At 44.6% G+C, this 17,320-nt stretch overlaps 1 protein-coding gene across 6 annotated transcripts in view; it reads right to left on the bottom strand.

Moving 5' to 3' along the window:
- The window catches only part of ARHGEF2 (Rho/Rac guanine nucleotide exchange factor 2), a 111,114-nt gene that overhangs the window by 38,296 nt on the left and 55,498 nt on the right, over positions 1-17,320 (bottom strand). The window contains exon 1 of one of the 6 annotated variants that reach the window (XM_075193577.1): positions 17,066-17,277. The exons of the other annotated variants lie outside the window; for them this stretch is intronic. Within the exon in view, the coding sequence (XP_075049678.1) occupies positions 17,066-17,128 (63 nt within the window). The 5' untranslated portion in view covers positions 17,129-17,277. Of the gene's footprint in view, positions 1-17,065; positions 17,278-17,320 lie in introns of those variants that run through there. 6 annotated transcript variants of the gene reach the window in all.

Genomic DNA, 17,320 nt, shown 5'->3' with positions numbered 1-17,320 from the left:
ATAATCAATCTAGTGTACAAATGCATTTTCTAACATTTCCAATGTGCTCTAAGGGGCGTCCTTTGAAGGCCAGCAGTCAGCGACTTTGATTTCACTCAGGCTCTGAGCTTCCTGTGTCTGTTCTCTATCCGTCCTGTCATTCCCACCCTCCCCCCAGCCCAGGTTGGGGACAAAGACTCAGTCTGAGCGGGTTCTTGCTTTTATGTTACACAACAATGGCACCTCAGTGAGGAAGGGGTGAGGGGAGACCGGCCGGAGGGCAGAGGAAACCCGCATGGTATCAAACGGGTTCCACAACAACACAACACGGCAGGAAGCCCCACACAATGGGCCGAGCCCTGAGTATTCATTTACACAGACCTGGCTTAAAACATTCACTTTATTCTAAGACAGTAACGGGATGAGGGATCACCCTATGTCCCAACCAACCGGCCAAATCTGTCGGTGCCCATTCTGGAAGACAGGCCTGGAGCTCAATTAATGAAAAATTATCTATTGACAGCTGGGTAATGCACAGGATTATCTATATATAGATGTGTAATTGTAATTACTGTGTTGTATTATAACACATTTCCCACACACACAGTTTCCACCCAGTCAGATACCGACCCTGCTCCCTCACTCAGGAACTGGCCCTGCTCCCTCACTCAGGGACCGGGCTCACTCCCTCACTCAGGCACTGGCCCTGCTCCCTCACTCAGGGACCGGGCTCGCTCCCTCACTCAGGCACTGGCCCTGCTCCCTCACTCAGGGACCGGGCTCGCTCCCTCACTCAGGCACTGACCCTGCTCCCTCACTCAGGGACCGGCCCCGATCCCTCACTCAGGCACTGGCCCTGCTCCCTCACTCAGGGACCGGCCCCGATCCCTCACTCAGGGACTGGCCGCGCTCCCTCACTCAGGGACTGGTCTCGTTTCCTCACTCAGGGACCGGCCCCGATCCCTCACTCAGGGACTGGCCGCGCTCCCTCACTCAGGGACTGGTCTCGTTTCCTCACTCAGGGACTGGCCGTACTCCCTCAGACGCCAACTCTGCTCCCTCATTCAGACATTTTCCCTGTTCCCTCACTCAGAAACTGGCCCCGCTCCCTCACTTAGAAACTGGCCCCACTCCCTCACTCAGATGCTGGCCATGTTCCCTCACTCAGGGACTGGCTCCGCTCCCTCACTCAGATGCCGTCTCGCTCTCTCCCTCAGAAACTGGCCCCGCTCCCTCACTCGCACTGGCCATGCTCCCTCACTCAGATGTCGGCCACGCTCCCTCACTCAGATTTCGGCCCCGCTCCCTCACTCAGGGACTGGCCCTGCTCCCTCACTCAGATGCCGTCTCGCTCTCTCCCTCAGAAACTGGCCCCGCTCCCTCACTCGGACTGGCCACGCGCCCTCACTCAGATGTCGGCCACGCTCCCTCACTCAAAAACTGGCCCCGCTCCCTCACTCAGATGCCGCCTCGCTCCCTCACTCAGAAACTGGCCCAGCTCCCACAGTCAAACACCGGCTTCCTCACTCAGTGAAGCTACATAGATATTTGAAATTACACGCATCACATTTAAATTTTTGAATAGCTGAAAGCAGTGTGGAAGTTGTTGCAGACGGAGATGGTGTCTGATACACTTTTCTCCTTTATGACTTTATAATGTATCTTTGAATATTTGAGGCTATGTCTATTAACAGTTAATTAAAGCATATATTTAATTTCTTTCACGAGGCGCAGCATAGCCCCATTGGTTTTGGTTTGATTATTATTGCACCTTTCATCTGGGAAATTCCCAAAGCTCGCACCCCTTTCCTCTGTTTTCCATTAAATTTTATGGTGTTTAAGTGAAGCCGGCTCACTCGGACGTGATGCAAATGAGACAAATCCTCATTATTCAAATGTTCTCACTGACACGCTAACACCTGCTAATGTCTGTATATATGTCTTCTATATAGAAATACTTGTGCATTACCAGAACTATATGTACGTACTTAGAAAGTATAGATACCAGGGCAAATATCAGGTTTTCATCCAGATCTCCAAGGTCGGGATGCACTAATGACATTGGGTAACAATATTGCAGACTGTGTGCAATGCCTAATAATCATCATCACTATTTATTTATATAGCGCCACTGATTCCGCAGCGCTGTACAGAGAACTCACTCACATCAGTCCCTGCCCCATTGGAGCTTACAGTCTACATTCCCTAACATACACACACAGGCAGACTAGGGTCAATTTGTTAGCAGCCAATTAACCTACCAGTATGTTTTTGGAGTGTGGGAGGAAACCGGAGCACCCGGAGGAAACCCACGCAAAAACTGCGCTGTACACCGTCACACTGATCACTTTATTACTGTACTGTACACCGTCACACTGATCACTTTATTACTGCGCTGTACACCGTCACACTGATCACTATATTACTGCGCTGTACACCGTCACACTGATCACTATATTACTGCGCTGTACACCGTCACACTGATCACTATATTACTGCGATGTACACCGTCACACTGATCACTATATTACTGCGCTGTACACCGTCACACTGATCACTATATTACTGCGCTGTACACCGTCACACTGATCACTATATTACTGTACTGTACACTGTACACCGTCACACTGATCACTATATTACTGCGCTGTACACCGTCACACTGATCACTATATTACTGCGCTGTACACCGTCACACTGATCACTATATTACTGTACTGTACACCGTCACACTGATCACTATATTACTGCGCTGTACACCGTCACACTGATCACTATATTACTGCGCTGTACACCGTCACACTGATCACTATATTACTGCACTGTACACCGTCACACTGATCACTATATTACTGTGCTGTACACCGTCACACTGATCACTATATTACTGCGCTGTACACCGTCACACTGATCACTATATTACTGCGCTGTACACCGTCACACTGATCACTATATTACTGCGCTGTACACCGTCACACTGATCACTATATTACTGCGCTGTACACCGTCACACTGATCACTATATTACTGCGCTGTACACCGTCACACTGATCACTATATTACTGCGCTGTACACCGTCACACTGATCACTATATTACTGCGCTGTACACCGTCACACTGATCACTATATTACTGCACTGTACACCGTCACACTGATCACTATATTACTGCACTGTACACCGTCACACTGATCACTATATTACTGCGGCTGTACACCGTCACACTGATCACTATATTACTGCTCTGTACACCGTCACACTGATCACTATATTACTGTGCTGTACACCGTCACACTGATCACTATATTACTGCACTGTACACCGTCACACTGATCACTATATTACTGCGCTGTACACCGTCACACTGATCACTATATTACTGCACTGTACACCGTCACACTGATCACTATATTACTGCGCTGTACACCGTCACACTGATCACTATATTACTGTACACCATCACACTGATCACTATATTACTGTACTGTACACCATCACACTGATCACTATATTACTGTGCTGTACACCGTCACACTGATCACTATATTACTGTACTGTACACTGTCACACTGATCACTATATTACTGTGCTGTACACCGTCACACTGATCACTATATTACTGTACACCATCACACTGATCACTATATTACTGTACTGTACACCATCACACTGATCACTATATTACTGTGCTGTACACCGTCACACTGATCACTATATTACTGTACTGTACACTGTCACACTGATCACTATATTACTGTGCTGTACACCGTCACACTGATCACTATATTACTGCGCTGTACACCGTAACACTGATCACTATATTACTGCGCTGTACACCGTCACACTGATCACTATATTACTGTACTGTACACCGTCATACTGATCACTATATTACTGCGCTGTACACCGTCACACTGATCACTATATTACTGCGCTGTACACCGTCACACTGATCACTATATTACTGTACTGTACACCGTAACACTGATCACTATATTACTGCGCTGTACACCGTCACACTGATCACTATATTACTGCTCTGTACACCGTCACACTGATCACTATATTACTGCTCTGTACACCGTCACACTGATCACTATATTACTGTACTGTACACCGTCACACTGATCACTATATTACTGTACTGTACACCGTCACACTGATCACTATATTACTGCACTGTACACCGTCACACTGATCACTATATTACTGTACACCGTCACACTGATCACTATATTACTGTGCTGTACACCGTCACACTGATCACTATATTACTGTGCTGTACACCGTCACACTGATCACTATATTACTGCGCTGTACACCATCACACTGATCACTATATTACTGCACTGTACACCGTCACACTGATCACTATATTACTGCGCTGTACACCGTCACACTGATCACTATATTACTGCGCTGTACACCGTCACACTGATCACTATATTACTGCTCTGTACACCGTCACACTGATCACTATATTACTGTACTGTACACCGTCACACTGATCGCTATATTACTGCTCTGTACACCATCACACTGATCACTATATTACTGTACTGTACACCGTCACACTGATCACTATATTACTGCGCTGTACACCGTCACACTGATCACTATATTACTGTACTGTACACCGTCACACTGATCACTATATTACTGCGCTGTACACCGTCACACTGATCACTATATTACTGCTCTGTACACCATCACACTGATCACTATATTACTGTACTGTACACCGTCACACTGATCACTATATTACTGTGCTGTACACCGTCACACTGATCACTATATTACTGTACTGTACACCGTCACACTGATCACTATATTACTGTACTGTACACCGTCACACTGATCACTATATTACTGCGCTGTACACCGTCATACTGATCACTATATTACTGCGCTGTACACGTCACACTACTCACTATATTACTGCGCTGTACACCATCACACTGATCACTATATTACTGTACTGTACACCGTCACACTGATCACTATATTACTGCGCTGTACACCGTCACACTGATCACTATATTACTGCGCTGTACACGTCACACTGATCACTATATTACTGTACTGTACACCGTCACACTGATCACTATATTACTGTACTGTACACCGTCACACTGATCACTATATTACTGTACTGTACACCGTCACACTGATCACTATATTACTGTACTGTACACCGTCACACTGATCACTATATTACTGTACTGTACACCATCACACTGATCACTATATTACTGCTCTGTACACCATCACACTGATCACTATATTACTGTACTGTACACCGTCACACTGATCACTATATTACTGTACTGTACACCGTCACACTGATCACTATATTACTGTACTGTACACCATCACACTGATCACTATATTACTGCTCTGTACACCGTCACACTGATCACTATATTACTGTACTGTACACCGTCACACTGATCACTATATTACTGTACTGTACACCGTCACACTGATCACTATATTACTGCGCTGTACACCGTCACACTGATCACTATATTACTGCGCTGTACACCATCACACTGATCACTATATTACTGTACTGTACACCGTCACACTGATCACTATATTACTGCGCTGTACACCGTCACACTGATCACTATATTACTGTACTGTACACCGTCACACTGATCACTATATTACTGCGCTGTACACCGTCACACTGATCACTATATTACTGCGCTGTACACGTCACACTGATCACTATATTACTGTACTGTACACCGTCACACTGATCACTATATTACTGTACTGTACACCGTCACACTGATCACTATATTACTGTACTGTACACCGTCACACTGATCACTATATTACTGCTCTGTACACCGTCACACTGATCACTATATTACTGCTCTGTACACGTCACACTGATCACTATATTACTGCTCTGTACACGTCACACTGATCACTATATTACTGCTCTGTACACCGTCACACTGATCACTATATTACTGCACTGTACACCGTCACACTGATCACTATATTACTGCTCTGTACACGTCACACTGATCACTATATTACTGCTCTGTACACGTCACACTGATCACTATATTACTGCTCTGTACACCGTCACACTGATCACTATATTACTGTACTGTACACCGTAACACTGATCACTATATTACTGTACTGTACACCGTCACACTGATCACTATATTACTGTACTGTACACCGTCACACTGATCACTATATTACTGCACTGTACACCGTCACACTGATCACTATATTACTGCTCTGTACACGTCACACTGATCACTATATTACTGCTCTGTACACGTCACACTGATCACTATATTACTGTACTGTACACCGTCATACTGATCACTATATTACTGCTCTGTACACCGTCACACTGATCACTATATTACTGCTCTGTACACGTCACACTGATCACTATATTACTGCTCTGTACACCGTCACACTGATCACTATATTACTGCGCTGTACACCGTCACACTGATCACTATATTACTGTACTGTACACCGTCATACTGATCACTATATTACTGCTCTGTACACGTCACACTGATCACTATATTACTGCTCTGTACACCGTCACACTGATCACTATATTACTGCGCTGTACACCGTCACACTGATCACTATATTACTGCACTGTACACCGTCACACTGATCACTATATTACTGCGGCTGTACACCGTCACACTGATCACTATATTACTGTACTGTACACCATCACACTGATCACTATATTACTGCACTGTACACTGTACACCGTCACACTGATCACTATATTACTGCGCTGTACACCGTCACACTGATCACTATATTACTGCGCTGTACACCGTCACACTGATCACTATATTACTGTACTGTACACCGTCACACTGATCGCTATATTACTGCTCTGTACACCATCACACTGATCACTATATTACTGTACTGTACACCGTCACACTGATCACTATATTACTGCGCTGTACACCGTCACACTGATCACTATATTACTGTACTGTACACCGTCACACTGATCACTATATTACTGCGCTGTACACCGTCACACTGATCACTATATTACTGCTCTGTACACCATCACACTGATCACTATATTACTGTACTGTACACCGTCACACTGATCACTATATTACTGTGCTGTACACCGTCACACTGATCACTATATTACTGTACTGCACACCGTCACACTGATCACTATATTACTGCGCTGTACACCGTCACACTGACCACTATATGACTGTACTGTACACCGTCACACTGATCACTATATTACTGTACTGTACACCGTCATACTGATCACTATATTACTGCTCTGTACACGTCACACTGATCACTATATTACTGCTCTGTACACCGTCACACTGATCACTATATTACTGCGCTGTACACCGTCACACTGATCACTATATTACTGCGCTGTACACCGTCACACTGATCACTATATTACTGCACTGTACACCGTCACACTGATCACTATATTACTGCTCTGTACACCGTCACACTGATCACTATATTACTGCGCTGTACACCGTCACACTGATCACTATATTACTGCGCTGTACACCGTCACACTGATCACTATATTACTGCTCTGTACACCATCACACTGATCACTATATTACTGTACTGTACACCGTCATACTGATCACTATATTACTGCTCTGTACACCGTCACACTGATCACTATATTACTGCTCTGTACACCGTCACACTGATCACTATATTACTGTACTGTACACCGTCACACTGATCACTATATTACTGCTCTGTACACCATCACACTGATCACTATATTACTGTACTGTACACCGTCACACTGATCACTATATTACTGCTCTGTACACGTCACACTGATCACTATATTACTGCTCTGTACACGTCACACTGATCACTATATTACTGCTCTGTACACCGTCACACTGATCACTATATTACTGCGCTGTACACCGTCACACTGATCACTATATTACTGTACTGTACACCGTCACACTGATCACTATATTACTGTGCTGTACACCGTCACACTGATCACTATATTACTGTACTGTACACCGTCACACTGATCACTATATTACTGTACTGTACACCGTCATACTGATCACTATATTACTGCTCTGTACACCGTCACACTGATCACTATATTACTGTACTGTACACCGTCACACTGATCACTATATTACTGTACTGTACACCGTCACACTGATCACTATATTACTGCTCTGTACACCGTCACACTGATCACTATATTACTGCTCTGTACACCGTCACACTGATCACTATATTACTGTACTGTACACCGTCACACTGATCACTATATTACTGCTCTGTACACCATCACACTGATCACTATATTACTGTACTGTACACCGTCACACTGATCACTATATTACTGCTCTGTACACGTCACACTGATCACTATATTACTGCTCTGTACACGTCACACTGATCACTATATTACTGCTCTGTACACCGTCACACTGATCACTATATTACTGTACTGTACACCGTCACACTGATCACTATATTACTGTACTGTACACCGTCACACTGATCACTATATTACTATACTGTACACCGTCACACTGATCACTATATTACTGTACTGTACACCGTCATACTGATCACTATATTACTGCTCTGTACACCGTCACACTGATCACTATATTACTGTACTGTACACCGTCACACTGATCACTATATTACTGTACTGTACACCGTCATACTGATCACTATATTACTGTACTGTACACCGTCACACTGATCACTATATTACTGCACTGTACACCGTCACACTGATCACTATATTACTGCGCTGTACACCGTCACACTGATCACTATATTACTGTGCTGTACACCGTCACACTGATCACTATATTACTGTACTGTACACCGTCACACTGATCACTATATTACTGCGCTGTACACCGTCACACTGATCACTATATTACTGCGCTGTACACCGTCACACTGATCACTATATTACTGTACTGCACACCGTCACACTGATCACTATATTACTGTACTGTACACCGTCACACTGATCACTATATTACTGTACTGTACACCGTCACACTGATCACTATATTACTGTACTGTACACCGTCACACTGATCACTATATTACTGTACTGTACACCGTCACACTGATCACTATATTACTGTACTGTACACCGTCACACTGATCACTATATTACTGCTCTGTACACCGTCACACTGATCACTATATTACTGCGCTGTACACCGTCATACTGATCACTATATTACTGTACTGTACACCGTCACACTGATCACTATATTACTGTGCTGTACACCGTCACACTGATCACTATATTACTGCTCTGTACACCGTCACACTGATCACTATATTACTGCTCTGTACACCATCACACTGATCACTATATTACTGCACTGTACACCGTCACACTGATCACTATATTACTGTACTGTACACCGTCACACTGATCACTATATAGACATCCCGCCTCTCACAAGGCTCGGGCCCAAGTCTCACTCCCTTAAAATTGCCCCCACAGGACATTTTTCTTGACCAAAGTGTACAACAATGGTGCAGTTTGTGGACCTCAACAGATCTGCTCTGATAGAGCGTAAAAACAATGACTCATCACCAGTTATTTGGCCCGCAGTCCATGAGCAACATAAGCTATTGTTCTCTGGTACCAGCTATTCCGCAGAAAATAATTCATGGCTTGTGATATTATATAGACCTACAGACGCAGTTTGGAACAATGTACGGCTATCAGAGCTCGGGACAGGTAACTAGAACAGATTTTATACAGTCACTGGCTGTAAGCAGAATGCCGCTCTCATACCCCCTCTCCTTGCCGGACATTCCCGGCTTATCTGTAGGAATTAGAGGCATATTTGGCATTCGGACACATTTTTCTACTGCTCACCAGATAAAGCAGCATAGATGTCCTACACTGTAATCATATTATCCCTATATCAAGATTCAAACACTGTGTACAGTAATATGCATTAAATTATTCATCATTCATCCATACCAACCCCGATTTACTGCACTGTACTCATCCGTACCAACCCTGTTCTACTGCACTGTACTCATCCATACCAACCCTGATCTACTGCACTGTACTCATCCGTACCCTGATCTACTGTACTGTACTCATCTATACCAAGCCTGATCTACTGCACTGTACTCATCCATACCCTGATCTACTGCACTGTACTCATCTATACCAACCCTGATCTACTGCACTGTACTCATCCATACCCTGATCTACTGCACTGTACTCACCCATACCCTGATCTACTGCACTGTACTCATCCATACCCTGATCTACTGTACTGTACTCATCTATACCAACCCCGATTTACTGCACTGTACTCATCCATACCAACCCCGATTTACTGCACTGTACTCATCCGTACCAACCCTGATCTACTGCACTGTACTCATCCGTACCCTGATCTACTGTACTGTACTCATCTATACCAAGCCTGATCTACTGCACTGTACTCATCTATACCAACCCCGATCTACTGTACTGTACTCATCTATACCCTGATCTACTGCACTGTACTCATCCATACCCTGATCTACTGCACTGTACTCATCCATACCAACCCCTGATCTACTGCACTGTACTCATCTATACCAACCCTGATCTATTGCACTGTACTCATCTATACCCTGATCTACTGCACTGTACTCATCCATACCCTGATCTACTGCACTGTACTCATCTATACCAACCCTGATCTACTGCACTGTACTCATCCATACCCTGATCTACTGCACTGTACTCACCCATACCAACCCTGATCTACTGCACTGTACTCATCTATACCAACCCTGATCTACTGCATTGTACTCATCCATACCAACCCTGATCTACTGCACTGTACTCATCCATACCAACCCTGATCTACTGCACTGTACTCATCCATACCAACCCTGATCTACTGCACTGTACTCATCTATACCAACCCTGATCTACTGCACTGTACTCATCTATACCAACCCTGATCTACTGCACTGTACTCATCTATACCATGATCTACTGCACTGTACTCACCCATACCAACCCTGATCTACTGCACTGTACTCATCTATACCAACCCTGATCTACTGCATTGTACTCATCCATACCAACCCTGATCTACTGCACTGTACTCATCCATACCAACCCTGATCTACTGCACTGTACTCATCCATACCAACCCTGATCTACTGCACTGTACTCATCCATACCAACCCTGATCTACTGCACTGTACTCATCTATACCATCCCTGATCTACTGCACTGTACTCATCCATACCAACCCTGATCTACTGCACTGTACTCATCCATACCAACCCTGATCTACTGCACTGTACTCATCCATACCATCCCTGATCTACTGCACTGTACTCATCCATACCATCCCTGATCTACTGCACTGTACTCATCTATACCATCCCTGATCTACTGCACTGTACTCATCCATACCAACCCTGATCTACTGCACTGTACTCATCTATACCAACCCTGATCTACTGCACTGTACTCATCTATACCAACCCTGATCTACTGCACTGTACTCATCTATACCATCCCTGATCTACTGCACTGTACTCATCCATACCAACCCTGATCTACTGCACTGTACTCATCTATACCAACCCTGATCTACTGCACTGTACTCATCCATACCAACCCTGATCTACTGCACTGTACTCATCCATACCATCCCTGATCTACTGCACTGTACTCATCTATACCATCCCTGATCTACTGCACTGTACTCATCCATACCAACCCTGATCTACTGCACTGTACTCATCCATACCAACCCTGATCTACTGCACTGTACTCATCTATACCAACCCTGATCTACTGCACTGTACTCATCTATACCAACCCTGATATACTGCACTGTACTCATCTATACCAACCCTGATCTACTGCACTGTACTCATCTATACCAACCCTGATCTACTGCACTGTACTCATCTATACCAACCCTGATCTACTGCATTGTACTCATCCATACCAACCCTGATCTACTGCACTGTACTCATCCATACCAACCCTGATCTACTGCACTGTACTCATCTATACCAACCCTGATCTACTGCACTGTACTCATCTATACCAACCCTGATCTACTGCACTGTACTCATCTATACCAACCCTGATCTACTGCACTGTACTCATCTATACCAACCCTGATCTACTGCACTGTACTCATCCATACCAACCCTGATCTACTGCACTGTACTCATCTATACCATGATCTACTGCACTGTACTCACCCATACCAACCCTGATCTACTGCACTGTACTCATCCATACCAACCCTGATCTACTGCACTGTACTCATCTATACCCTGATCTACTGCACTGTACTCATCTATACCAACCCTGATCTACTGCACTGTACTCATCTATACCAACCCTGATCTACTGCACTGTACTCATCTATACCCTTATCTACTGCACTGTACTCATCTATACCCTGATCTACTGCACTGTACTCATCTATACCCTGATCTACTGCACTGTACTCATCTATACCCTGATCTACTGCACTGTACTCATCTATACCCTGATCTACTACACTGTACTCATCCATACCCTGATCTACTGCACTGTACTCATCTATACCAACCCCGATCTACTGCACTAAACTAGCAGGCAGGCTGTGTATAAAACACATGCTAATGATTCCCCTACTACCTCCTATTGTCACTGACTGCCATTATTACTAGATACCCGTCTCCACACTTCTGATTCACCCTTACACCCGCCAGCGGCACCCACTTATTACCAGCGTGGTTACTCATTAGCGAGTGTGTGGAAACATGCCATTCCACCAGACTGCCTCACCCCCTGCGTCTGGCCAACCTGCTGCAGGGCCTCGGACCCTCCTACCCCCTGCCCACCTCTGCCCAGAGGCCGCTCTGCCCGGGGAGCTGGGTGCAGCTGCTGTAAAGCACATTCTTTCCTCCTCTCCTACAATACAAAGCTTTTCTAACGCACTAGTCCATTGTCAGATAAAATATCAAAATTCCAAGCTTGAAAACTTTCCGCTGCAAGAACCCACAGAGAGACTATAAATACTTTCTACAGTGTGTTTGTGCAGTTCCGCCATTGTTTTGACATTTAGACTTTGTTTACGCCTTGCTGAGACTTCTGGTTCCACAGTAGCTAAAGAGGTATATATTCGGCCTTGTTTTCGACTCTCCAAGCTGGGACTTATTTCGTTTACAGCGTCCACCAAAGAGTGTAACGAGCTTCCCTTTTTGTGGGAAAAATAACTATAACCAGCATTTGGACAGCTGTATTGTCTCCGTACACAAGCACTGCCCTTCCGAATAAACTGACAATGCCACCCACCCCCCCTCCTTTTAAACCTACCCATCCTCCATCGAAAAAAAGAGAAGTCCCCTGAGCAGCTTATATAGCTTAACCCTGTCATAACACACTCGGCAGTATTGAGAAATGAAAAGGTTAAAAGTTTCGTTGAGGCTGGTACTCCGCACAGGTACACCACCAGTGCCTCACATGTACATGTGTCTGCGGTACGCTGTATGAAAGGCTGCCTTGTGCCCAGAATAGGCCGGGTGCCAGCGGTATAAACATTGCTTAACGTACAAAAAAAAAACCCAACTTTCAGCTGTTTTAAAACTTCAGGGCATCGAGCAAGTTGAAGCGGAAAAGTGGCACGCTGGCAACAAGACAGTGCCCGTTCTGCACACCCTCATGCCAATCGCCTGGCGTTTTATCTCAGTGCACAGATGCCCTGCGGCTAATACACTAACACTAATATCGCAACACAACTGCCCATCAACTAATATTACAATGCAACCGCCCCTCGTCTATCTTCACCACATATCCGGCCATGACCTAATGTCTTAGCACAACTGCCCCCTATCTATTCCGACACAACGGATGTCCATCATCTAGTCTGACAAGACATTTTCCCATTATATAATCCTGAGAACACAATTTCCCAGCTTCTAATCAGACACCTCACTACAAAGCTGTCCAGCATCTAATATAACACAACTGCCCAGCATCTAATATAACACAGCTGCCCAGCATCTAATATAACACAACTGCCCAGCATCTAATATAACACAACTGCCCAGCATCTAATATAACACAGCTGCCCAGCACCTAATATAACACAACTGCCCAGCATATAATATATCACAACTGCCCAGCATCTAATATAACACAGCTGCCCAGCACCTAATATAACACAACTGCCCAGCATATAATATATCACAACTGCCCAGTATCTAATATAACACGGCTGCCCAGCATCCAATACAACACAACTGCCCAGCATCTAATATATCACAAGTGACCAGCATCTAATATAACCCAACTGCCCAGCATCTAATATATCACAAGTGACCAGCATCTAATATAACACGGCTGCCCAGCATCCAATACAACACAACTGCCCAGCATCTAATATATCACAAGTGACCAGCATCTAATATAACCCAACTGCCCAGCATCTAATATAACACAACTGCCCAGCATCTAATATAATACAGCTGCCCAGCACCTAATATAACACCACTGACCAGTATCTAATATAACACAACTGCCCAGCATCTAATATAACACAACTGCCCAGCATCTAATATAACACAACTGCCCAGCATCTAATATAATACAGCTGCCCAGCATCTAATATAACACAGCTGCCCAGCATCTAATATAACACAACTGCCCAGCATCTAATATAACACAACTGTCCAGCATCTAATATAACACAACTGCCCAGCATCTAATATAACACAACTGTCCAGCATCTAATATAACCCAACTGCCCAGCATCTAATATAACACAACTGCCCAGCATCTAATATAACACAGCTGCCCAGCACCTAATATAACACAGCTGCCCAGCATCTAATATAACACAGCTGCCCAGTATCTAATATAACACAGCTGCCCAGCATCTAATATAACACAACTGCCCAGCACCTAATATAACACAACTGCCCAGCATCTAATATAACACAACTGCCCAGCATCTAATATAACACAATTGCCCAGCATCTAATATAACACAACTGCCCAGCATCTAATATAACACAACTGCCCAGCATCTAATATAACACAATTGCCCAGCATCTAATATAACACAACTGCCCAGCATCTAATATAACACAACTGCCCAGCATCTAATATAACACAGCTGCCCAGCACCTAATATAACACAACTGCCCAGCATATAATATATCACAACTGCCCAGCATCTAATATAACACGGCTGCCCAGCATCTAATATAACACGGCTGCCCAGCATCTAATATAACCCTGCTGCCCAGTATCTAATATAATACAGCTGCCCAGTATCTAATATAATACAGCTGCCCAGTATCTAATATAACACAACTGCCCAGTATCTAATATAACACAACTGCCCAGCATCTAATATAACACAACTGTCCAGCATCTAATATAACACAACTGCCCAGCATCTAATATAACACAACTGTCCAGCATCTAATATAACCCAACTGCCCAGCATCTAATATAACACAACTGCCCAGCACCTAATATAACACAACTGCCCAGCATCTAATATAACACGGCTGCCCAGTATCTAATATAACCCAGCTGCCCAGCATCTAATATAACCCAACTGCCCAGCATCCAATACAACACAACTGCCCAGCATCTAATATAACACAACTGCCCAGCATCTAATATAACCCAGCTGCCCAGCATCTAATATAACCCAACTGCCCAGCATCCAATACAATACAACACAACTGCCCAGCATCTAATATATCACAAGTGACCAGCATCTAATATAACCCAACTGCCCAGCATCTAATATAACCCAACTGCCCAGCATCCAATACAACACAACTGCCCAGCATCTAATATAACACAGCTGCCCAGCATCTATTATAACACAGCTGCCCAGCATCTAAAATAACACAACTGCCTACTATCTAATATAACACAATTGCCCAGCATCTAATATAACACAACTGCCTACTATCTAATATAATACAACTGCCTACTATCTAATATAACACAACTGCCCAGCATCTAATATAACACAACTGCCCAGCATCTAATATAACACAACTGCCCAGCATCTAATATAACACAACTGCCTACTATCTAATATAACACAACTGCCTACTATCTAATATAATACAGCTGCCCAGCATCTAATATATCACAACTGCCCCATGTGACAAAACTACCAGTTTGGAATCCAACAACCAGTTATTTTTCTGTGAGATAAAATCACAGCAGAAGCATTTTACTCCTCTAACTGTGCCCTCTGCCACAAAACCGCCCTTCCTGAAAACAGTCACCACCTATGTACAGAGAATGGGTGGCACCGTGAGACTGTACCCTCGCTGCATTTACATGAAACGTTGACTACAAACTGAAATGTGAGCGTTCATATCATAGCGATGTTAGGTGTCCATACTCCACTTCTTGTCCCATGCAGGTGGGAGTACCACCCTTCCGTCAGCCAAAGACACATAATCTAGCAAGTAATTATTCTACGACAGCGAGACGACTGGCTGGAATCAGATCTCTAAAGGGAAGGTGATGTGGTACAGAAATAAAAGTAATTGCCCCCTGCCCGTCACACGTGCTCTTGTCTCGGACACAGGGGTGATTGGTAACCGGTGCACCAGACTCGGCCACATGGCATGAAAGCGAGTAGATACAGTGAGTCTCGGAGTCTCAGGGAGAGGGCGGAAGACCGAAAATATCCCGTACAATATCAGAGGCATCTTCACAATACTGATTGGGGTACACCGTAGACATTGCACGCAAGACTATAGGTTATACGTCCCCCCCCTCTGGGGTAACAAAGCTCTGCAGCCCCCTCTAGCAGTGAAACGGTTAAAGCACGGTGACAGATTGCAGTCGCGAGCTATGCCCAAGGATGAACAATGGGACCACGAGAGGAAGTCCCTGCTACTGAAAACACCCCAGTTCTCTGTCCTCAGGGACCCACGCGTTCCGCCGCAACCCCAAACCCTATACCCCAAATGTATCCCCGTAAGAGGTAACGCGCTAAAAGGCGAAAAAAAAAAACAATCTAAGAACTGACCTTCAAAGATATATCCTTAGACCGGTCTGTGCGAGCTCTTGAGAAAGGCTCTATCCGCGACATATCCTCTTAAAGAGTAACGTAATGATCAGGTGGGTCCACACTTGGCCCCCCACCCTCCAGTTTTCTAAATCCAGGAGAGTCCCGCTACCTCTGGTTCTGGGAGACAGAGCTTTGCACGCTGCCTGGCTGAATTTATTCACAGGAAGTCACAGCCTCTGCTGCTGATATTTCAAACCAAACCTCCCCCCCCCC

This window comes from Mixophyes fleayi, chromosome 12, assembly GCF_038048845.1.
Source record: "Mixophyes fleayi isolate aMixFle1 chromosome 12, aMixFle1.hap1, whole genome shotgun sequence".
Classification (NCBI taxonomy): Eukaryota; Metazoa; Chordata; class Amphibia; order Anura; family Limnodynastidae; genus Mixophyes; species Mixophyes fleayi.
Note: the sequence above shows the minus strand (reverse complement) of the source record. Positions and strands in the feature narration are given on the sequence as shown.